Source organism: Oncorhynchus clarkii, chromosome 18 (assembly GCF_045791955.1).
Source record: "Oncorhynchus clarkii lewisi isolate Uvic-CL-2024 chromosome 18, UVic_Ocla_1.0, whole genome shotgun sequence".
Taxonomy (NCBI): domain Eukaryota; kingdom Metazoa; phylum Chordata; class Actinopteri; order Salmoniformes; family Salmonidae; genus Oncorhynchus; species Oncorhynchus clarkii.
Genome location: NC_092164.1, coordinates 4602656 through 4628002, shown reverse-complemented (window position 1 = coordinate 4628002; position 25347 = coordinate 4602656). Strand labels below are relative to the sequence as shown.

The 25347-nt window shown below is 46.6% G+C and overlaps 1 protein-coding gene across 1 annotated transcript; it reads left to right on the top strand.

Annotated features, from left to right (window-relative positions):
• Positions 1-156: 156 nt before the first annotated feature.
• LOC139372905 (lysosomal cholesterol signaling protein-like) lies at positions 157-25347 on the top strand. The gene is made up of 16 exons (XM_071112760.1): positions 157-1088; positions 2589-2767; positions 4267-4487; positions 6999-7173; positions 7866-8021; positions 12708-12791; positions 17220-17340; positions 18084-18168; positions 18256-18346; positions 18865-19156; positions 19345-19422; positions 19616-19734; positions 20077-20172; positions 20251-20315; positions 23523-23660; positions 25029-25347. Exons 1-16 carry the CDS (start codon positions 671-673, stop codon positions 25345-25347), a joined length of 2637 nt encoding a protein of 878 aa, XP_070968861.1. The 5' UTR covers positions 157-670.

The following is a 25347-nucleotide window of genomic DNA, read 5'->3' as shown; positions in this document are numbered from 1 at the left end:
ATGACAATCGCGTGTTAATAAATATGCAATATCTCGTCACCAGATGTGCAAGGTATGACGCCTTTTATCTTGTTGTATTTTCGTAATATGTTTTTAGCACGCGAGCTAACTAACGTTAGATGTAACTGTTACTATCAACGAATAGCATGCTAACTTTAGCTCGCTACAGTACCTAGCGCCAAATCCAATAATTGGCATCGTTTAAGACATCACGAGTTACACGTATAAAAGGTTAACTCTGTGAATCCTCCCATGCTGAAATCCCCCATGACTAGTTTTGAAAGCAGTTTCAATGCACAGTTGGGAGTAGGCTATAGTGCATTATCTGTGGTATGCATGTCATCAGCACTGCACTCCTCGTAAATAGCTTTGCTTTGGTTCTTTTTGACAACAACAGATTCACCCTCTCCTTGGTAGGGCCAGGAGTTTTTCCTAGACTTGTCACTTGGTCAGGAAACTCTATTGGTCCTTGGTATTACATATGTTTTTCTGACAACCCAAAAAAGTGTATGACTTCTCCTACTACAACTCACCGATTATTATTGTTTCAACAAGGGCATTGCGGATGTATTAGCCTGAACTGGTGCCCAGCGTGACTGTTCTGTACTCCGATATCGAACATATTCCCATCGGTGAAGTAATTTAGTGCTCATACAACCACAAAACAACCATGGATACTTACGTAGCCATCCATGGCAAGAACATATCCCACAATCCCCTCTCCTCCACCCAAGCCATGTCTATCGACAAGCTCTTCCCGGCTCTCCTGGAGTGTTTTGGGATCATCCTGTGTGGATACATCGCCGGTAGGACAGACATAATCACCTCCTGTCAAACTAAAGGATTAGGGAACTTTGTGTCTAAATTCGCCCTCCCGGCGCTGCTCTTCAAGAACATGGTTCTGTTGGACTTTAATAACGTGATCTGGTCGTTCCTGTGGAGTATCCTGATAGCCAAGGTGTCGGTGTTCGTCCTGGTGTGTGTTCTGACGCTAGCCGTGGCCAGTCCGGAGAGCAGGTACAGCAAGGCAGGACTCTACTCCATCTTCGCTACGCAGAGCAACGACTTCGCCCTGGGGTATCCCATTGGTGAGGATAGTTGTCTTTTGGAATGTGATCGTAGTACAATAGGGCGTGTTGATTTTTCCTTTGGAAAGTTCAACCTCTTTCTCACAACAGTCCCAGCCGTTCCACACACAGTGCATTCTGAAAGTATTCAGACCTCTTCACTTTTCCCACGTTGTTACTTTACGGCCTCATTCTAAAATGGATTACATAGTTTTTACACAATACCCCATAATGACAAAGCAAAAACAGGTTTAGACATTTTTGCACATTTATTTAAAAAATATATATATCACATTTCCATAAGTATTCAGACTCTTTACTCAGTTCTTTGTTGAAGCACCTTTGGCAGAGATTACAGCCTCGAGTCTTCTTGGGTATGACGCTACAAGCTTGGGGCGATTCTCCCATTCTTCTCTGCAGATCCTCTCAAGCTCTGTCAGGTTGGATGGGGAGCATCGCAGCTCAGCTATTTTCAGGTCTCTCCAGACATGTTCGATCGGGTTCAAGTCCAGGCTCTGGCTGGGCCACTCACGGACATTCAGAGACTTTTCCCTAAGCCACACCTGCGTTGTCTTGGCTGTGTGCTTAGGGTCATTGTCCTGTTGGAAGGGGAACCTTCGCCCCAGTCTGAGGTCATGAGTGCTCTGGAGCAGGTTTTCATTAAGGATCTCTCTGTGCTTTGCTCCGTTCATCTTTACCTCGATCCTGACTAATCTCCCAGTCCCTGCTGCTGAAAAACATCCCCACTACATGATGCTGACACCACCACGCTTCACCGTAGGGATGGTGCCAGGTTTCCTCCAGACATGATGCTGCCACCACCATGCTTCACCGTAGGGATGGTGCCAGGTTTCTTCCAGACATGATGCTGCCACCACCACGCTTCACCGTAGGGATGGTGCCAGGTTTCTTCCAGACATGATGCTGCCACCACCATGCTTCACCGTAGGGATGGTGCCAGGATTCTTCCAGACATGATGCTGCCACCACCATGCTTCACCGTAGGGATGGTGCCAGGTTTCTTCCAGACGTGACGCTTGGTTTTTGCTCTGACATGCAGTGTCAACTGGGACCTTCATATAGTCAGGTGTGTGCCTTTCCAAGTTGTAGAAACAGCTCAAAGATGATCAATGGAAACAGGATGCACCTGAGCTCAATTTATAGTCTAATAGCAAAGGGTCTGAATACTTATGTAAATAAGTTATTTCTGTTTATTTTTAATACATTTGCAAACACTTCTCAAAACCTCTTTTCGCTTTGTCATTATGGGGTATTGTGATGTCATTATGGGGTATTGTGATGTCATGGGGTATTGTGATGTCATTATGGGGTATTGTGTGTAGATTGATGAGGAAAACATTTAATTTCATCAATTGTAGAATAAAGCTGTAACGTAACAAAATGTGGAAAAAGTGAAGGGGTCTGAATACTTTCTGAATGCACTGTATTTGTTGGAACATCTGGCAGTCCCTGAGGAGTGGTTTGGAAACCATACAATAACATCTGCCCCCGTCCCTGCAGTGGACGCCCTGTACAGGAACACACATCCAGAATACCTGCAGTACATCTACCTGGTGGCTCCTGTCTCCCTGATGTTCCTCAATCCCATAGGATTTGCCTTCTGTGAGGTCCAGAAGTGGAAGGACCACCCAGAGAGACAGCAGGGCAAGTTGCAGATCGTCAGAGTGGTGCTGCTGCAGGTCATTTCATCTTGCTTTCTTCTGTGATCAATCGTTTTTTGTTGTTTTTTTTGCAAATTACATTAAATGGTGCTTTATTCTTTATTGGACTAGGAACATATTTAATAAAAGTAGTAAATACGTAGGATTTTGTAACAAAGAAATTAGAGTGAAAGGATCTGTGAATCTGCTAGCTGTGATAAGAATGGAAAAACATCTTAATATCACAGTGAATAATACAGGCTAGAAAACATGGTGTCAGGATGTGTCTTAGGGGGTTGGGTTAAAACATGGTGTCAGGGTGTGTCTTAGGGGGTTCGGTTAAAACATGGTGTCAGGATGTGTCTTAGGGGGTTGGGTTAAAACATGGTGTCAGGATGTGTCTTAGGGGGTTAGGTTAAAACATGGTGTCAGGGTGTGTCTTAGGGGGTTGGGTTAAAACATGGTGTCAGGATGCATCTTAGGGGGTTGGGTTAAAACATGGTGTCAGGATGCATCTTAGGGGGTTGGGTTAAAACATGGTGTCAGGGTGTGTCTTAGGAGGTTGGGTTAAAACATGGTGTCAGGGTGCGTCTTAGGGGGTTGGGTTAAAACATGGTGTCAGGATGTGTCTTAGGGGGTTGGGTTAAAACATGGTGTCAGGGTGCGTCTTAGGGGGTTGGGTTAAAACATGGTGTCAGGATGTGTCTTAGAAGGTTGGGTTAAAACATGGTGTCAGGGTGTGTCTTAGGGGGTTGGGTTAAAACATGGTGTCAGGGTGTGTCTTAGGGGGTTGGGTTAAAACATGGTGTCAGGGTGTGTCTTAGGGGGTTGGGTTAAAACATGGTGTCAGGGTGTGTCTTAGGGGGTTGGGTTAAAACATGGTGTCAGGATGTGTCTTAGGAGGTTGGGTAAAACATGGTGTCAGGATGTGTCTTAGGGGGTTGGGTTAAAACATGGTGTCAGGGTGTGTCTTAGGGGGTTGGGTTAAAACATGGTGTCAGGGTGTGTCTTAGGGGGTTGGGTTAAAACATGGTGTCAGGGTGTGTCTTAGGGGGTTGGGTTAAAACATGGTGTCAGGGTGTGTCTTAGGGGGTTGGGTTAAAACATGGTGTCAGGGTGTGTCTTAGGGGGTTGGGTTAAAACATGGTGTCAGGGTGTGTCTTAGGGGGTTGGGTTAAAACATGGTGTCAGGGTGTGTCTTAGGGGGTTGGGTTAAAACATGGTGTCAGGATGCGTCTTAGGGGGTTGGGTTAAAACATGGTGTCAGGATGTGTCTTAGGGGGTTGGGTTAAAACATGGTGTCAGGATGTGTCTTAGGGGGTTGGGTTAAAACATGGTGTCAGGGTGTGTCTTAGGGGGTTGGGTTAAAACATGGTGTCAGGATGCGTCTTAGGGGGTTGGGTTAAAACATGGTGTCAGGATGCATCTTAGGGGGTTGGGTTAACATGGTGTCCATTTTTGTGGACAGTAAAGTGTTCGTCCATACGGTGGTGGCTGGTGGACATTGTGTCCCACTTTTATTCAAATCTATTTTATAGGTACTGAAGAACCCGATAGTGTTCATGGTGGTGGTCGGGATCGTGTCCCATTTTGCCCTGGGCCAGAGGATCCCTGCTGTGATGGAGGAGTTTGTGGATGGCCTGGCCAACTCCTTCGGAGGAGCAGCTCTCTTCTACCTGGGACTATCTATGGTGGGACAGGTGGGCAAACTCACCAGGTCTACTGGAGTAGCCCTTATCCTGCTCATCACTGCCAAACTGTGAGTTACAGAAATGTCAAGAACTGACATTCCTTCAAGTCGTTATCAACCTACCCTGTGGGAATGGCTGGATAGGGTGCTGACAACTGCATTACTGCAGTCGTAAATAGGGTCCTGTCCTGTCCTAGTGGTACTGTCCTAGTGGTACTGTCCTAGTGGTACTGTCCTAGTGGTCCTGTCCTAGTGGTACTGTACTGTCCTAGTGGTCCTGTCCTAGTGGTACTGTCCTGTCCTAGTGGTAATGTCCTAGTGGTACTGTACTGTCCTAGTGGTAATGTCCTAGTGGTACTGTACTGTCCTAGTGGTACTATCCTAGTGGTACTGTACTGTCCTAGTGGTACTATCCTAGTGGTACTGTACTGTCCTAGTGGTCCTGTCCTAGTGGTACTGTCCTAGTGGTCCTGTCCTAGTGGTCCTGTCCTAGTGGTACTGTACTGTCCTAGTGGTACTATCCTAGTGGTACTGTACTGTCCTAGTGGTACTATCCTAGTGGTACTGTACTGTCCTAGTGGTACTATCCTAGTGGTACTGTCCTAGTGGTACTGTCCTGTCCTAGTGGTAATGTCCTAGTGGTACTGTACTGTCCTAGTGGTAATGTCCTAGTGGTACTGTACTGTCCTAGTGGTACTATCCTAGTGGTACTGTACTGTCCTAGTGGTACTATCCTAGTGGTACTGTACTGTCCTAGTGGTCCTGTCCTAGTGGTACTGTCCTAGTGGTACTGTACTGTCCTAGTGGTACTATCCTAGTGGTACTGTACTGTCCTAGAGGTACTATCCTAGTGGTACTGTACTGTCCTAGTGGTACTATCCTAGTGGTACTGTACTGTCCTAGTGGTACTATCCTAGTGGTACTGTACTGTCCTAGTGGTCCTGTCCTAGTGGTCCTGTCCTAGTGGTCCTGTCCTAGTGGTCCTGTACTGTCCTAGTGGTACTGTACTGTCCTAGTGGTACTGTCCTAGTGGTACTGTACTGTCCTAGTGGTCCTGTCCTAGTGGTTCTGTACTGTCCTAGTGGTACTGTACTGTCCTAGTGGTACTGTCCTGACCTAGTGGTACTGTCCTGTCCTAGTGGTCCTGTCCTAGTGGTACTGTCCTAGTGGTACTGTACTGTCCTAGTTGTCCTGTCCTAGTGGTACTGTACTGTCCTAGTGGTACTGTCCTGACCTAGTGGTACTGTCCTGTCCAAGCGGTCCTGTCCTAGTGGTACTGTCCTGTCCTAGTGGTACTGTCCTGTCCTAGTGGTACTGCCCTAGTGGTACTGTCCTGTCCTAGTGGTACTGCCCTAGTGGTACTGTCCTGTCCTAGTGGTACGGTACTGCCCTAGTGGTACTGTCCTGTCCTAGTGGTACTGTCCTGTCCTAGTGGTACTATCCTAGTGGTACTGTCCTAGTGGTACTGTCCTGTCCTAGTGGTAATGTCCTAGTGGTACTGTACTGTCCTAGTGGTAATGTCCTAGTGGTACTGTACTGTCCTAGTGGTACTATCCTAGTGGTACTGTACTGTCCTAGTGGTACTATCCTAGTGGTACTGTACTGTCCTAGTGGTCCTGTCCTAGTGGTACTGTCCTAGTGGTACTGTACTGTCCTAGTGGTACTATCCTAGTGGTACTGTACTGTCCTAGAGGTACTATCCTAGTGGTACTGTACTGTCCTAGTGGTACTATCCTAGTGGTACTGTACTGTCCTAGTGGTACTATCCTAGTGGTACTGTACTGTCCTAGTGGTCCTGTCCTAGTGGTCCTGTCCTAGTGGTCCTGTACTGTCCTAGTGGTACTGTACTGTCCTAGTGGTCCTGTCCTAGTGGTACTGTCCTAGTGGTACTGTACTGTCCTAGTGGTCCTGTCCTAGTGGTTCTGTACTGTCCTAGTGGTACTGTACTGTCCTAGTGGTACTGTCCTGACCTAGTGGTACTGTCCTGTCCTAGTGGTCCTGTCCTAGTGGTACTGTCCTAGTGGTACTGTACTGTCCTAGTTGTCCTGTCCTAGTGGTACTGTACTGTCCTAGTGGTACTGTCCTGACCTAGTGGTACTGTCCTGTCCAAGCGGTCCTGTCCTAGTGGTACTGTCCTGTCCTAGTGGTACTGTCCTGTCCTAGTGGTACTGCCCTAGTGGTACTGTCCTGTCCTAGTGGTACTGCCCTAGTGGTACTGTCCTGTCCTAGTGGTACGGTACTGCCCTAGTGGTACTGTCCTGTCCTAGTGGTACTGTCCTGTCCTAGTGGTACTGTCCTAGTGGTACTGCCCTGTCCTAGTGGTACTGCCCTAGTGGTACTGCCCTAGTGGTACTGTCCTAGTGGTACTGTCCTAGTGGTACTGTACTGTCCTAGTGGTACTGTCCTAGTGGTACTGTCCTAGTGGTACTGTACTGTCCTAGTGGTCCTGTCCTAGTGGTACTGTCCTAGTGGTACTGTCCTAGTGGTACTGTCCTAGTGGTACCGTCCTGTCCTAGTGGTACTGTCCTAGTGGTACTGTCCTAGTGTCCTAACACAGTGGTTTGTGTCTCTCCTATGTAGGCTGGTGATGCCTCTCATCTGTAAGGACATGGTGGACCTGCTGGACTCTACAGGTTCCAACAGCAGCAGTCTGAACCACTCCAGCCTGTCCAACTATGCCTTTCTGTACGGGGTGTTCCCCCCTGCTCCCAGCGTAGCCATCTACGCATCACAGTACAACATGGAGCTGGACGTGGTGAGTTGGTACCACACACACACACATATACACACACACACACACATACACACACACACACACATACACACACACACACACACTCACATTACATCACATCACAGTACAACATGGAGCTGGACGTGGTGAGTTGGTACCCCACACACACACACACACACATCACAGTACAACATGGAGCTGGACGTGGTGAGTTGGTACCACACACACACACACACACACACACACACACACACACTCACATTACATCACATCACAGTACAACATGGAGCTGGACGTGGTGAGTTGGTACCACACACACACACACACACACATCACAGTACAACATGGAGCTGGAAGTGGTGAGTTGGTACACATACACACACACACACACACACACACACATCACAGTACAACATGGAGCTGGACATGGTGAGTTGGTACCCCACACACACACACACACACACACACACATACACACACACACACACACACACATCACAGTACAACAGGGGGCTGGAAGTGGTGAGTTGGTAACACACACACACACACATACACACACACACATACACACACACACACACACACACACATCACAGTACAACATGGGGCTGGAATATCAATTCATATTTAATTTATTCGCTAATAGCCACCTTTCTAGACAGCCAAGGCTTGTATTTCCACATGTCTCTCTCTACCTCTCTGTCCTCCTGTAGGTGACGTCAGGGATGGTGATCAGCACGTTCCTGTCTGCCCCCATCATGTACGTGTCAGCCTGGCTCCTGACCATCCCCCTGATGAACCCCAGGCCACTGGTCACTGAGCTGCAGAATGTCAGCTTCAACATCAGCATCGTCAGCCTGGTCGCACTGGTGAGGGTTCTCTCTATTTCTCTTCTTATCTGTCTCTCTCTGTTTCTCTCTCTCTGTTTCTCTCTCTCTATTTCTCTTCTTATGTCTCTCTCTGTTTCTCTCTCTCTGTCTCTGTTTCTCTCTGTTTCTCCCTCGCTGTCTCTCTGTTTCTCTCTCTCTGTCTCTCTCTGTTTCTCTCTCGCTGTCTCTCTCTGTCTCTCTCTGTTTCTCTCTCTCTGTCTCTCTCTGTTTCTCTCTCGCTGTCTCTCTCTGTTTCTCTCTCGCTGTCTCTCTCTGTTTCTCTCTCGCTGTCTCTCTCTATTTCTCTTCTTATCTGTCTCTCTCTGTTTCTCTGTCTCTGTTTCTCTCTGTTTCTCCCTCGCTGTCTCTCTGTTTCTCTCTCTCTGTCTCTCTCTGTTTCTCTCTCTCTGTCTCTGTTTCTCTCTGTTTCTCCCTCGCTGTCTCTCTGTTTCTCTCTCTCTGTCTCTCTCTGTTTCTCTCTCGCTGTCTCTCTCTGTTTCTCTCTCGCTGTCTCTCTCTGTTTCTCTCTCGCTGTCTCTCTCTGTTTCTCTCTCGCTGTCTCTCTCTGTTTCTCTCTCTCTGTTTCTCTCTCGCTGTCTCTCTCTGTTTCTCTCTCGCTGTCTCTCTGTCTCTGTTTCTCTCTCGCTGTCTCTCTGTCTCTGTTTCTCTCTCGCTGTCTCTCTCTGTTTCTCTCTCGCTGTCTCTCTCTGTTTCTCTCTCGCTGTCTCTCTCTGTTTCTCTCTCGCTGTCTCTGTTTCTCTCTCGCTGTCTCTCTGTCTCTGTTTCTCTCTCGCTGTCTCTCTGTCTCTGTTTCTCTCTCGCTGTCTCTCTCTGTTTCTCTCTCGCTGTCTCTCTCTGTTTCTCTCTCGCTGTCTCTCTCTGTTTCTCTCTCGCTGTCTGTCTCTGTTTCTCTCTCGCTGTCTCTCTGTCTCTGTTTCTCTCTCGCTGTCTCTCTGTCTGTCTGTCTCTGTTTCTCTCTCGCTGTCTCTCTCTGTTTCTCTCGCTGTTTCTCTCTCACTCTACATGAAAGGCCAATGAAGAAGGCAGGCTTTGACACTGTTTTCAATAGGCTTGGTTGTCCTCCATGTGTGGTCCTGTCTGACTTTAGCTGATTGAAGCACGGGGTTGATCAGGGCTTACTGACTCCATGGTGTTGATCAGGGCTTGCTGACTCCATGGTGTTTATCAGGGCTTGCTGACTCCATGGTGTTTATCAAGGCTTACTGTATCCATGGTGTTTATCAGGGCTTGCTGACTCCATGGTGTTTATCAGGGCTTGCTGACTCCATGGTGTTTATCAGGGCTTGCTGACTCCATGGTGTTGATCAGGGCTTACTGTATCCATGGTGTTGATCAGGGCTTACTGTATCCATGGTGTTGATCAGGGCTTGCTGACTCCATGGTGTTGATCAGGGCTTGCTGTATCCATGGTGTTTATCAAGGATTACTGTATCCATGGTGTTTATCAAGGATTACTGTATCCATGGTGTTTATCAAGGATTACTGTATCCATGGTGTTTATCAGGGCTTGCTGTATCCATGGTGTTTATCAAGGATTACTGTATCCATGGTGTTTATCAAGGATTACTGTATCCATGGTGTTTATCAAGGATTACTGTATCCATGGTGTTTATCAGGGCTTGCTGACTCCATGGTGTTGATCAGGGCTTGCTGTATCCATGGTGTTTATCAGGGATTACTGTATCCATGGTGTTTATCAAGGATTACTGTATCCATGGTGTTTATCAAGGATTACTGTATCCATGGTGTTTATCAAAGATTACTGTACCATGGTGTTTATCAAGGATTACTGTATCCATGGTGTTGATCAGGGCTTGCTGTATCCATGGTGTTGATCAGGGCTTGCTGTATCCATGGTGTTGATCAGGGCTTGCTGACTCCATGGTGTTGATCAGGGCTTGCTGTATTCATGGTGTTTATCAGGGCTTGCTGTATCCATGGTGTTTATCAGGGATTACTGTATCCATGGTGTTTATCAAGGATTACTGTATCCATGGTGTTTATCAAGGATTACTGTATCCATGGTGTTGATCAGGGTTTACTGTATCCATGGTGTTGATCAGGGCTTGCTGTATCCATGGTGTTGATCAGGGCTTACTGTATCCATGGTGTTGATCAGGGCTTACTGTATCCATGGTGTTTATCAGGGCTTGCTGTATCCATGGTGTTGATCAGGGCTTACTGTATCCATGGTGTTGATCAGGGCTTGCTGTATCCATGGTGTTGATCAGGGCTTGCTGACTCCATGGTGTTGATCAGGGCTTGCTGACTCCATGGTGTTGATCAGGGCTTGCTGTATCCATGGTGTTTATCAAGGATTACTGTATCCATGGTGTTTATCAAGGATTACTGTATCCATGGTGTTGATCAGGGTTTACTGTATCCATGGTGTTGATCAGGGCTTGCTGTATCCATGGTGTTGATCAGGGCTTGCTTTATCCATGGTGTTTATCAGGGCTTGCTGTATCCATGGTGTTCATCAGGGCTTGCTGTATCCATGGTGTTGATCAGGGCTTACTGTATCCATGGTGTTGATCAGGGCTTACTGTATCCATGGTGTTGATCAGGGCTTACTGTATCCATGGTGTTGATCAGGGCTTGCTGTATCCATGGTGTTGATCAGGGCTTGCTGTATCCATGGTGTTGATCAGGGCTTGCTGTATCCATGGTGTTTATCAGGGCTTGCTGTATCCATGGTGTTTATCAGGGCTTACTGTATCCATGGTGTTTATCAGGGCTTGCTGTATCCATGGTGTTGATCAGGGCTTACTGTATCCATGGTGTTTATCAGGGCTTGCTGTATCCATGGTGTTGATCAGGGCTTACTGTATCCATGGTGTTTATCAGGGCTTGCTGTATCCATGGTGTTGATCAGGGCTTGCTGTATCCATGGTGTTGATCAGGGCTTACTGTATCCATGGTGTTGATCAGGGCTTACTGTATCCATGGTGTTTATCAGGGCTTGCTGTATCCATGGTGTTGATCAGGGCTTGCTGTATCCATGGTGTTGATCAGGGCTTACTGTATCCATGGTGTTGATCAGGGCTTACTGTATCCATGGTGTTGATCAGGGCTTGCTGTATCCATGGTGTTGATCAGGGCTTACTGTATCCATGGTGTTTATCAGGGCTTGCTGTATCCATGGTGTTGATCAGGGCTTACTGTATCCATGGTGTTTATCAGGGCTTGCTGTATCCATGGTGTTGACCAGGGCTTGCTGTATCCATGGTGTTGATCAGGGCTTACTGTATCCATGGTGTTGATCAGGGCTTACTGTATCCATGGTGTTGATCAGGGCTTACTGTATCCATGGTGTTTATCAGGGCTTGCTGTATCCATGGTGTTGATCAGGGCTTACTGTATCCATGGTGTTGATCAGGGCTTACTGTATCCATGGTGTTTATCAGGGCTTGCTGTATCCATGGTGTTGATCAGGGCTTACTGTATCCATGGTGTTGATCAGGGCTTACTGTATCCATGGTGTTTATCAGGGCTTACTGTATCCATGGTGTTGATCAGGGCTTGCTGTATCCATGGTGTTGATCAGGGCTTACTGTATCCATGGTGTTGATCAGGGCTTACTGTATCCATGGTGTTTATCAGGGCTTACTGCATCCATGGTGTTGATCAGGGCTTACTGTATCCATGGTGTTGATCAGGGCTTACTGTATCCATGGTGTTTATCAGGGCTTACTGTATCCATGGTGTTGATCAGGGCTTACTGTATCCATGGTGTTGATCAGGGCTTACTGTATCCATGGTGTTTATCAGGGCTTGCTGTATCCATGGTGTTGATCAGGGCTTGCTGTATCCATGGTGTTGATCAGGGCTTACTGTATCCATGGTGTTGATCAGGGCTTACTGTATCCATGGTGTTGATCAGGGCTTACTGTATCCATGGTGTTGATCAGGGCTTACTGTATCCATGGTGTTGATCAGGGCTTCCTGTATCCATGGTGTTTATCAGGGCTCACTGTATCCATGGTGTTGATCAGGGCTTACTGTATCCATGGTGTTGATCAGGGCTTACTGTATCCATGGTGTTTATCAGGGCTTGCTGTATCCATGGTGTTGATCAGGGCTTACTGTATCCATGGTGTTTATCAGGGCTTACTGTGTCCATGGTGTTTATCAGGGCTTACTGTATCCATGGTGTTGATCAGGGCTTACTGTATCCATGGTGTTGATCAGGGCTTACTGTATCCATGGTGTTTATCAGGGCTTACTGTATCCATGGTGTTGATCAGGGCTTACTGTATCCATGGTGTTGATCAGGGCTTGCTGTATCCATGGTGTTGATCAGGGCTTGCTGTATCCATGGTGTTGATCAGGGCTTACTGTATCCATGGTGTTGATCAGGGCTTACTGTATCCATGGTGTTGATCAGGGCTTGCTGTATCCATGGTGTTGATCAGGGCTTACTGTATCCATGGTGTTGATCAGGGCTTGCTGTATACATGGTGTTGATCAGGGCTTACTGTATCCATGGTGTTGATCAGGGCTTGCTGTATACATGGTGTAGAATGCAGCTTTAATGATAGAGGATTCATACCAATGGCTTTTTAAAATTCTAATCTACTCTGCAAAGACTTTTGACAAGCTGAGTGGGTTTGAGCTGTATTTAAACACTGGATACACTGAAACACATCGTGTTTGTGTTTGTAGGTGTGGACCATCGCTGTCATTCTCCTCAGTAAGAAGTTCAAGAGGCTCCCACACATGTTTTCTATGAACCTCTTCCTGGCACAGGTTATTACATATATATCCTTCATATACAGTACATTCTGAAGGGGTTATTATATATGTCCTTCATATACAGTACATTCTGAAAGGGTTATTATATATATCCTTCATATACAGTACATTCTGAAAGGGTTATTACATGTCCTTCATATACAGTACATTCTGAAAGGGTTATTATATATATCCTTCATATACAGTACATTCTGAAAGGGTTATTATATATATCCTTCATATACAGTACATTCTGAAAGGGTTATTATATATATCCTTCATATACAGTACATTCTGAAAGGGTTATTACATGTCCTTCATATACAGTACATTCTGAAAGGGTTATTATATATGTCCTTCATATACAGTACATTCTGAAAGGGTTATTATATATATCCTTCATATACAGTACATTCTGAAAGGGTTATTATATATATCCTTCATATACAGTACATTCTGAAAGGGTTATTATATATATCCTTCATATACAGTACATTCTGAAAGGGGTATTATATATGTCCTTCATATACAGTACATTCTGAAAGGGTTATTATATATATCCTTCATATACAGTACATTCTGAAAGGGTTATTTCATATACAGTACATTCTGAAAGGGTTATTTCATATACAGTACATTCTGAAAGGGTTATTATATATATCCTTCATATACAGTACATTCTGAAAGGGTTATTACATGTCCTTCATATACAGTACATTCTGAAAGGGTTATTACATGTCCTTCATATACAGTACATTCTGAAAGGGTTATTACGTGTCCTTCATATACAGGACATTCTGAAAGGGTTATTATATATATCCTTCATATACAGGACATTCTGAAAGGGTTATTACATATATCCTTCATATACAGTACATTCTGAAAGGGTTATTACATATATCCTTCATATACAGGACATTCTGAAAGTATTCAGACCCCTTGACTTGTTCCACATTTTGTTATGTTACAACCTTATTCTAAAATGGATGAAAAATGTTTTTGCCTCATCAATCTACACACAATACCCCATAATGACATCACAATACCCCATAATGACATCACAATACCCCATAATGACATCACAATACCCCATAATGACAAAGCAAAAACACTTTAAAAAAAGAAGACGTTTTTAGAAAAAAAACTCAAACGCAAATATCACATTTCCATAAGTATTCAGACTCTTTATTCAGTTCTTTGTTCTTTGTTGAAGTACCATTGGCAGCGATTACAGCCTTGAGTCGTCTGGGGATGACGCTACAAGCTTGGCACACCTGTATTTGGGGAGTTTCTCCCATTCTTCCCTGCAGATCCTCTCAAGCTCTGTCAGGTTGGATGGGGAGCATCGCACCACAGCTATTTTCAGGATTCTCCAGAGATGTTAGATCGGGTTCAAGTCCGGGCTCTGGCTGGGCTACTCAAGGACATCTCAGAGACATCTCAGATGGCTTGACCCTAAGCACACAGACAAGACAATGCAGTGGCTTCGGGACGTTGTCCTGTTGGAAGGTGAACCTTCGCCCTCAGTCTGAGTTCCTGAGCGCTCTGGAGCAGGTTTCCATCATGAATCTCTCTGTGCTTTGCGCCGTTCATCTTTCCTTCGATCCTGACTAGTCTCTCAGCCGCTGCCACTGAAAAACATCCCCGCAGCATGACGCTGCCACCACCATGCTTCACCGTAGGGATGGTGCCAGGTTTCCTCCAGATGATGATGCTGCCACCACCACTCTTCACCGTAGAGATGGTGCCATGTTTCCTCCAGACATGATGCTACCACCACCACGCTTCACCGTAGGGATGGGGCCAGGTTTCCTCCAGATGTGATGCTACCACCACCATGCTTCACCATAGGGATGGTGCCAGGTTTCCTCCAGATGTGATGCTACCACCACCATGCTTCACCGTAGGGATGGTGCCAGGTTTCCTCCAGATGTGATGCTACCACCACCATGCTTCACCATAGGGATGGTGCCAGGTTTCCTCCAGATGTGATGCTACCACCACCATGCTTCACCGTAGGGATGGTGCCAGGTTTCCTCCAGATGTGATGCTACCACCACCATGCTTCACCGTAGGGATGGGGCCAGGTTTCCTCCAGATGTGATGCTACCACCACCATGCTTCACCGTAGGGATGGTGCCAGGTTTCCTCCAGATGTGATGCTACCACCACCATGCTTCACCGTAGGGATGGTGCCAGGTTTCCTCCAGATGTGATGCTACCACCACCATGCTTCACCGTAGGGATGGTGCCAGGTTTCCTCCAGATGTGATGCTTGACATTCAAGTGTTCAATCTGGTTTCATCAGACCAGAGATTCTTGTTTCTCACGGTCTGAGAATCTTTAGGTGCCTTTTGGCAAACTCCAAGCGAGCTGTCATGTGCCTTTTACTGAGAAGTGGCTTCCGTCTGGCCACTCTACCATAAAGGCCTCATTGGTGGAGTGTTGCAGAGATGGTTGTCCTTCTGGAAGGTTCTCCCACCTCCACAGAGGAACTCTGGAGCCCTTCTCCCCCGATTGCAGCCAGCTCTAGGAAGAGTCTTGGTGGTTCCAAACTTCTTCCATTTAAGAATGATGAGGCCACTGTGTTCTTGGGGACCTTCAATGCTGCAGACATTTTCTGGTACCCTTCCCCAGATCTGTGCCTCCACACAATCCTGTCTCAGAGCTCTATTGACAATTCCTTCAACCTCATGGCTTGGTTTTTGCTCTGACATGCCCTGTCAACTTTGGGACCTTATATAGACAGGTGTGTGCCTTTCCAAATCATGTCCAATCAATTGAATTTACCACAGGTGGACTCCAATTAAGTTGTAGAAACATCTCTAGGATGATCAATGTTAACAAGATGCACCTGAGCTCAATTTCCAGTCTCATAGCAAAAGGTCTGAATACCTATGTAAATAAGATATTTCAGTTTATTTGTAATACATTTTCAAACATTTCTAAAAACCTGTTGTGTGTCGATATTAGTAAAAAATTTATTTAATGCATTTTAGAATAAGTCTAACTTAACAAAATGTGGAAAAGGTTAAGGGGTCTGAATACTTTATGAAGGCACTGTACATAATGTTTTCTATATTCTATACAGTTGAAGTCGGAAGTTTACATACACTTAGGTTGGAGTCATTAAAAGTCGTTTTTCAACCACAAATTTCTTGTTAACAAACTATAGTTTTGGCAAGTCGGTTAGGACATCTACTTTGTGCATGACACAAGTAATTTTTCCAACAATTGTTTACAGACAGATTATTTAACTTATATATCACTGTATCACAATTCCAGTGGGTCAGAAGTTTACATACACTAAGTTGACTGTGCCTTTAAACAGCTTGGAAAATTCCAGAAAATTGTCATGGCTTTAGAAGCTTCTGATAGGCTAATTTACATTATTTGAGTCAATTGGAGGTTTACCTGTAGATGTATTTCAAGGCCTACCTTCCAACTCAGTGTCTCTTTGCCTGACATCATGGGAAAATCCCCCAAAAATCAGCCAAGACCTCAGAAAAACAATTGTAGACCTCCACAAGTCTGGTTCATCCTTGGGAGCAATTTCCAAACACCTGAAAGTACCACGTTCAGGAAACAAGTACAAAGGTATCTATATCCACAGTAAAACGAGTCCTATATCGACATAACCTGAAAGGCTGCTCAGCAAGGATGAAGCCACTGCTCCAAAACGGCCATAAAAAAGCCAGACTACAGTTTGCAACTGCACACGGGGGCACAGATCGTACTTTTTGGAGAAATGTCCTCTGGTCTGATGAAACAAAAATAGAACTGTTTGGCCATAATGACCATTGTTATGTTTGGAGGAAAAAGGGGAGGCTTGCAAGCTGAAGAACACCATCCCAACTGTGAATCACGGGGGTGGCATCATCATGTTGTGGGGCGCTTTGCTGCTGGAGGGACTGGTGCACTTCACTAAATAGATGGCATCATGAGGAAAGCAAATTATGTGGATATATTGAAGCAATATCTCAAGACATCAGTCAGGAAGTTAAAACTTGGTCGCAAATGGGTCTTCCAAATGGACACTGACCCCAAGCGTACTTCCAAAGTTGTGGCAAAATGGCTTAAGGACAACAAAGTCAAGGTATTGGAGTGGCCATCACAAAGCCCTGACCTCAATCCTACCTGAAACGTTTGACCCAAGTTAAACAATTTAAAGGCAATGCTACCAAATACTAATTGAGTGTATGTAAACTTCTGACCCACTGGGGATGTGAAATAAATTAAAACTGAAATAAATCATTCTCTCTACTATTATTCTGACATTTCACATTCTTAAAATAGTGGTGATCCTAACTGACCCTAGACAGGGAATTTTTACTAGGATTAAATGTCAGGAATTGTGAAACAGAGTTTTTAAATGTATGTAAACTTCCGACTTCAACTGTACACAAGTGATATATAGTAATGTGTCTCTCCTTGTCCCTGTAGTTCCTAGTGTGTGTCGGGATGATCCTGTGGAACTTCGTAGTGAAGCAGGAGGACATCTTGGGACAGGTGTTGACATTCACACTGCTCTATGGGTCACTCTACAGCACATATGTCTGGACTGGTATGTACCGTGTGTCTGGACTGGTGTCTGGACTGGTATGTATGTGTGTGTCTGGACTGGTATGTACCGTGTGTCTGGACTGGTATGTACCGCGTGTCTGGACTGGTATGTACCGCGTGTCTGGACTGGTATGTACCGCGTGTCTGGACTGGTATGTACCGCGTGTCTGGACTGGTATGTACCGCGTGTCTGGACTGGTATGTACCGCGTGTCTGGACTGGTATGTACCGCGTGTCTGGACTGGTATGTACCGCGTGTCTGGACTGGTATGTACCGCGTGTCTGGACCGGTATGTACCGCGTGTCTGGACCGGTATGTACCGCGTGTCTGGACCGGTATGTACCGCGTGTCTGGACCGGTATGTACCGCGTGTCTGGACCGGTATGTACCGCGTGTCTGGACCGGTATGTACCGCGTGTCTGGACCGGTATGTACCGTGTGTCTGGACCGGTATGTACCGCGTGTGTGTGTCTGGACCGGTTTGTACCGCGCGCGCGTGTGTGTGTGTGTGTCTGGACCGGTATGTACCGCGTGTGTGTGTCTGGACTTGTGTGTACCGTGAGTGTCTGGACTGGTGTGTACCGCGTGAGTGTCTGGACTGGTGTGTACCGCGTGAGTGTCTGGACTGGTGTGTACCGCGTGAGTGTCTGGACTGATATGTACCGCGTGTGAGTCTGGACTGGATATGTTGTACTGTATCTGTGGAATAACCCTGAGTTGGTTCTGTCTGGGTCTTACTATAGGTCTCATTCCTCTCTGTTTGGTTCTGACCAAGAAGGACAATTTGCTGAGGATTCCACCTTGGGTCTTCATGGTCTTTGGCTGGGGGTACGTCCTGTGTGTGTGTGTGTGAAACAGTGTATTGTATGTTTGTGTTCCTCAAACTTAACCTTACAGTGTTGTTCTCTTCCACAGCATACCGTTCCTCATCCTTGGAGGTCTGCTCCTGGCAGGAGAGAGGATGCCTGATACTATAGACTCTGCCTTCTTCTATGGCAGGGCTCAGGTGAGAGGATGCCTGATACTATAGACTCTGCCTTCTTCTATGGCAGGGATCAGGTGAGAGGATGCCTGATACTATAGACTCTGCCTTCCTCTATGGCAGGGCTCAGGAAAGAGGATTCCTGATACTATAGACTCTGTCTTCCTCTATGGCAGGGCTCAGGTGAGAGGATGCCTGATACTATAGACTCTGCCTTCTTCTATGGCAGGGATCAGGTGAGAGGATGCCTGATACTATAGACTCTGTCTTCCTCTATGGCAGGGCTCAGGAAAGGGGCCACCTGTGATTTTAGTTTACTGGAATACAGATCCACTATATAGTTCTCCCTGAGTTAACTACACTTTACAGATCACATAGATCTGGAGCCAGTCCTAAAGGTTTTACACATCACATAGATCTGGAGCCAGTCCTAAAGGTTTTACACATCACATAGATCTGGAGCCAGTCCTAAAGGTTTTACACATCACATAGATCTGGAGCCAGTCCTAAAGGTACCTCTCTCTCTCTTTCCCCTCTCTCAGATCATCAGTACTGCAGTAGTAGTCTCCTGCAGCATCTTGGTAGGTGGTTTCTCTCTGATGGGTCTCAGCCAGGGCACCAAGGAGAACCAGAACTACCAAGTCCTGGAGAGAGCCTCTAACACGGGTACTATAGAGGACCTGAGGCCCCCTGGACACCAGGAGGACCAGAACTGCCAAGCCCTGGAGAGAGCCTCCAACACAGGTACTATAGAGGACATGAGGCCCCCTGGACGCCAGGAGGACCAGACCCCCCCACTGGAGCCCTCAGCACCAGAGACCAGCAACAACAGTGGTAGCTCACTAGACACATTATTGTTTTTTCTAGTTCTGTAAACTTGGGTGCATTGGTTTACTGGGGATTTTGTGTTGAACTTCGTATGTAAAACCTTAAATTGCCAACCTAAACATATTGTTAAAAACCATGAGTAGCTTGATGTAACTCAGAACTGTGTCTGTGTGTTGTTGTTGTGTTCCACCCAGACTGTTGTAGCTGTACACAGCCCGTGCCCGGCATGATCAACGGCGCCACCAGGAACGACACTCCCACGTCTCTAACAGGTACAGGAACACAACCTGAATGACTACAGCTCTGGTTGGAGTGTGTTCTAGGTTCATGGGCTGATACCTCGGGCCGTGCTGACCTGTTGTGTCCACTGTGGCTTGTGTTGACTGTGATGCTGTTGCAAAACGTTTTGCTACGGTGTGCACTAATGAATACAACCCTGTTGACTTGTTGTACTGTACCCTCCAGGCCAGTGTGGGGCGCTGTGTGAAACCCAGCAGCAGCAGTGTAGTCCACCAGTCCAGGATGACAGACAGCTGGTCAGACACGTCCTGTTGTGTCTACTCCTCATAGTTTCCCTGCTGGCTGTGAGTGTTATCTACAGTTCTGTTCTACTCTATTCTGTTCTGCTCTGTTCTACTCTACTCTGTTCTACTCTATTCTGTTCTACTCTATTCTGTTCTACTCTATTCTGTTCTACTCTATTCTGTTCTACTCTACTCTGTTCAATTCTGATCTGTTCAATTCTGTTCTGTTCAATTCTGTTCTACTGTTCTATTCTTTTATTGCTTGGCCATGTCCCCTTTCTCTACCTACCCTTGTCCCTGAAGTGTGCACTAGTTCACTCCAATCTCGAACCTCTTCCCTGAATCGGCACTTGTTAACTCTGAAGTGTGCGCTTTTCATTCCCCCTCTCGCATGTCTTTCAGAACCTGTCCAGTTGTCTATGGTGGTTGTTCAACCAGGACCCTGGTAGACTGTACCTGGAGCTGCAGTTCTTCTGTGCTGTGGCCAACTATGGACAGGTACGCTCTCCTGTCTATTACATCATGAGTATAGAAAGGGATTTTACTGTTGCTTACTTTACCTCTCATGTTTCTCAGGGCTTCATTTCGTTTGGTATCTTTGGCCTGGACAGGCATCTGATCATTCTGCCATTCAAGAAGAGGTGAGCTAGGAACTAGGTACTTACTTCAGAGAGCATCGTTGTGTTGTCCCAACATCAGTACCTCCTCCTGTATGTTGTATTGTCCCAACATCAGTACCTCCTCGTGTATGTTGTATTGTCCCAACATCAGTACCTCCTCCTGTATGTTGTATTGTCCCAACATCAGCACCTCCTCCTGTATGTTGTATTGTCCCAACATCAGCACCTCCTCCTGTATGTTGTATTGCCCCAACATCAGCACCTCCTCCTGTATGTTGTATTGTCCCAACATCAGCACCTCCTCCTGTATGTTGTATTGTCCCAACATCAGTACCTCCTGTATGTTGTATTGTCCCAACATCAGCACATCCTCCTGTATGTTGTATTGCCCCAACATCAGCTCCTCCTGTATGTTGTATTGTCCCAACATCAGCACCTCCTCCTGTATGTTGTATTGTCCCAACATCAGCACCTCCTCCTGTATGTTGTATTGTCCCAACATCAGCACCTCCTCCTGTATGTTGTATTGTCCCAACATCAGCACCTCCTGTATGTTGTATTGCCCCAACATCAGCACCTCCTCCTGTATGTTGTATTGTCCCAACATCAGCACCTCCTGTATGTTGTATTGTCCCAACATCAGCACCTCCTGTATGTTGTATTGTCCCAACATCAGCAGCTCCTCCTGTATGTTGTATTGTCCCAACATCAGCACCTCCTCCTGTATGTTGTATTGTCCCAACATCAGCACCTCCTCCTGTATGTTGTATTGCCCCAACATCAGCACCTCCTCCTGTATGTTGTATTGCCCCAACATCAGCATCTCCTGTATGTTGTATTGTTCCAACATCAGTACCTCCTGTATGTTGTATTGCCCCAACATCAGCACCTCCTCCTGTATGTTGTATTGCCCCAACATCAGCATCTCCTGTATGTTGTATTGTCCCAACATCAGTACCTCCTGTATGTTGTATTGCCCCAACATCAGCACCTCCTCCTGTATGTTGTATTGCCCCAACATCAGCACCTCCTCCTGTATGTTGTATTGCCCCAACATCAGTACCTCCTCCTGTATGTTGTATTGCCCCAACATCAGCACCTCCTCCTGTATGTTGTATTGCCCCAACATCAGCATCTCCTGTATGTTGTATTGTCCCAACATCAGTACCTCCTGTATGTTGTATTGCCCCAACATCAGCACCTCCTCCTGTATGTTGTATTGTCCCAACATCAGCACCTCCTCCGGTATGTTGTATTGTCCCAACATCAGCACCTCCTCCTGTATGTTGTATTGTCCCAACATCAGCACCTCCTCCTGTATGTTGTATTGCCCCAACATCAGCACCTCCTCCTGTATGTTGTATTGCCCCAACATCAGCACCTCCTCCTGTATGTTGTATTGTCCCAACATCAGCACCTCCTCCTGTATGTTGTATTGTCCCAACATCAGCACCTCCTCCTGTATGTTGTATTGTCCCAACATCAGCACCTCCTCCTGTATGTTGTATTGTCCCAACATCAGCACCTCCTCCTGTATGTTGTATTGTCCCAACATCAGCACCTCCTCCTGTATGTTGTATTGTCCCAACATCAGCACCTCCTCTTGTATGTTGTATTGCCCCAACATCAGCACCTCCTGTATGTTGTATTGTCCCAACATCAGCACCTCCTCCTGTATGTTGTATTGTCCCAACATCAGCACCTCCTCCTGTATGTTGTATTGTCCCAACATCAGCACCTCCTCCTGTATGTTGTATTGTCCCAACATCAGCACCTCCTCCTGTATGTTGTATTGTCCCAAAATCAGCACCTCCTCCTGTATGTTGTATTGTCCCAACATCAGCACCTCCTCCTGTATGTTGTATTGTCCCAACATCAGCACCTCCTCCTGTATGTTGTATTGTCCCAACATCAGCACCTCCTCCTGTATGTTGTATTGCCCCAACATCAGCACCTCCTCCTGTATGTTGTATTGTCCCAACATCAGTACCTCCTGTATGTTGTATTGTCCCAACATCAGCACCTCCTGTATGTTGTATTGTCCCAACATCAGCACCTCCTCCTGTATGTTGTATTGTCCCAACATCAGCACCTCCTCCTGTATGTTGTATTGCCCCAACATCAGCACCTCCTCCTGTATGTTGTATTGTCCCAACATCAGTACCTCCTCCTGTATGTTGTATTGTCCCAACATCAGCACCTCCTCCTGTATGTTGTATTGTCCCAACATCAGCACCTCCTCCTGTATGTTGTATTGTCCCAACATCAGCACCTCCTCCTGTATGTTGTATTGTCCCAACATCAGCACCTCCTCTTGTATGTTGTATTGCCCCAACATCAGCACCTCCTGTATGTTGTATTGTCCCAACATCAGCACCTCCTCCTGTATGTTGTATTGTCCCAACATCAGCACCTCCTCCTGTATGTTGTATTGTCCCAACATCAGCACCTCCTCCTGTATGTTGTATTGTCCCAACATCAGCACCTCCTCCTGTATGTTGTATTGTCCCAACATCAGCACCTCCTCCTGTATGTTGTATTGTCCCAACATCAGCACCTCCTCCTGTATGTTGTATTGTCCCAACATCAGCACCTCCTCCTGTATGTTGTATTGCCCCAACATCAGCACCTCCTCCTGTATGTTGTATTGTCCCAACATCAGTACCTCCTGTATGTTGTATTGTCCCAACATCAGCACCTCCTGTATGTTGTATTGTCCCAACATCAGCACCTCCTCCTGTATGTTGTATTGTCCCAACATCAGCACCTCCTCCTGTATGTTGTATTGCCCCAACATCAGCACCTCCTCCTGTATGTTGTATTGTCCCAACATCAGTACCTCCTCCTGTATGTTGTATTGTCCCAACATCAGCACCTCCTCCTGTATGTTGTATTGTCCCAACATCAGCACCTCCTCCTGTATGTTGTATTGCCCCAACATCAGCACCTCCTCCTGTATGTTGTATTGTCCCAACATCAGTACCTCCTCCTGTATGTTGTATTGTCCCAACATCAGCACCTCCTCCTGTATGTTGTATTGTCCCAACATCAGCTCCTCCTCCTGTATGTTGTATTGCCCCAACATCAGCACCTCCTCTTGTATGTTGTATTGTCCCAAAGTCAGCACAGGGCCTGATCTAAGTCAGACTTGCCTGAGCCAGGTAGTGTGGCTGTAGAAGATGTGGTTGTTCTGCCCTCTAAGGGGCCTGTGTGTGTCCTGTCCCCCAGGTTAGTGAGCCTATGGCAGGGCAGGGAGAGTGAGGAGGAGCCCCCCTCTGTGGTTCCAGAGGAGATCAGGCTGACCTGCACTCAGTTTGTCCGCTATCATAAAGACCAGTGTGTTCAGGACATAGTGCCCATCAGAAGGTAGGCCACAACATAAACATCAATTATCATTTATTTATCATTTATTTGTAGCATGATTTCACTCCCAGGACATGTCTGATTGGTGCAGAATCAAAGCTCTAGAATCTATATTAAAACAGTTGACTTGGGTCTCTCCAGTGTCACAGCGGTGTAAGACACTCTATCACAGTGCTAGCTGCGTCACTACAGATCCTGGTTCGATCCCAGGCTGTGTTGCAGCCGGCCGCGACCGGGAGACCCATGTGGCGGCGCACAATTGGCCCAGCGTCGTCCGGGTTAGGGGAGGGTTTGGTCGGCCCGGGATGTCCTTGTCCCATCGTGCTCTAGTGACTCCTGTGGCGGGCCGGGCGTAGTGCACGCTGACACGGTCGCCAGTTGTACGGTGTTTCCTCCGACACATTGGTGCGGCTGGCTTCCGGGTTAAGCGAGCAGTGTGTCAAGAAGCAGTGCGGCTTGGCAGGGTTGTCTTTCACCTCTCCAGAGTCCGTACGAGAGTTGCAGCGATGGGACAAGACTGTAACTACCAATTTGGATATCACAAAATATGGGAAGAAAAAGGGAGTAAAATTATAAAAAATAAATCAAATACAATAGAAACAGAAACGGTTGACTGTTAAATGCTACTGCGTGTTCAGATCTAGTAATCCATAAACTAGCATGTTACCTACGAGTTGAACTCGTTCCCTACTAACATAATCTCTATGCATGGCCTAGGAATTTACCCCAGATAATATCTTGCATGTTTCTACCCCTAATCCTGTTTTTTAAAATGCATTATTGCATTGTACACTCTGTGAACGGACTGAACCTACCACAGTCTTCTTCGTTGGTAATGCATTATTGTACACTCTGTGAACGGACTGAACCTACCACAGTCTTCTTCGTTGGTAATGCATTATTGTACACTCTGTGAACGGACTGAACCTACCACAGTCTTCTTCGTTGGTAATGCATTATTGTACACTCTGTGAACGGACTGAACCTACCACAGTCTTCTTCGTTGGTAATGCATTATTGTACACTCTGTGAACGGACTGAACCAACCACAGTCTTCTTCGTTGGTAATGCATTATTGTACACTCTGTGAACGGACTGAACCTACCACAGTCTTCTTCGCTGGTAATGCATTCTGGTTTTGGAGTGGTACACAATCCTGGTAGCTACTTTTCACCTTCTTGACTTCCTGTTTCTCTTACGGAACTCTCATCCTCACTAGCACTCCTTTTCTCTCTCTCTGTTCTCCTTTCTCCTCTTCCTTCATATCTCCCCCCCCTAGTGCTTCTGGGGAAAGCCTGAACAACGGGACAGTAGCTTCTGGGAAAAGCCTGAACAATGGGACAGTAGCTGAATCCTTCCTTTGATATGCAGGTGTGAGGGAGAGAGGGTTCAGGAGAGGGAGCGCTCCAGGGAGAGACCTGGTCAGGGGACTTATCCTCCATCCCAGGCCCAGACTCAGGCCACTTTCCTGGGCAGTGATCTGGTGGACTGGCTGGTGAGGGTGGGTCTGGCCCGGGACAGGGGGGAAGCCCAGCTCTATGGGGCTCAGCTCCAGCAAGGAGGGATACTGCAACACCTCACACACCAGTTTGGCTTCAGGGACGACACCCTCCTACACTACCTCTTCACTGAGAGGAGCTGGACGCCACCGATGGAGAGGAACAGCATTATGCCTCCTGTGGCCATGTAA

What these genes read in the sequence shown, in the direction of transcription:
- LOC139372905 (XM_071112760.1), top strand. Translation starts at nt 671, where the DNA reads ATGGATACTTACGTAGCCATCCATGGCAAGAACATATCCCACAATCCC. An exon ending in CGCCCTGGGGTATCCCATTG is followed by an intron (nt 1,089 to 2,588) that starts GTGAGGATAGTT and finishes CCGTCCCTGCAG; the next exon opens with TGGACGCCCTGTACAGGAAC. An exon ending in ATTCTGCCATTCAAGAAGAG is followed by an intron (nt 20,316 to 23,522) that starts GTGAGCTAGGAA and finishes CCTGTCCCCCAG; the next exon opens with GTTAGTGAGCCTATGGCAGG.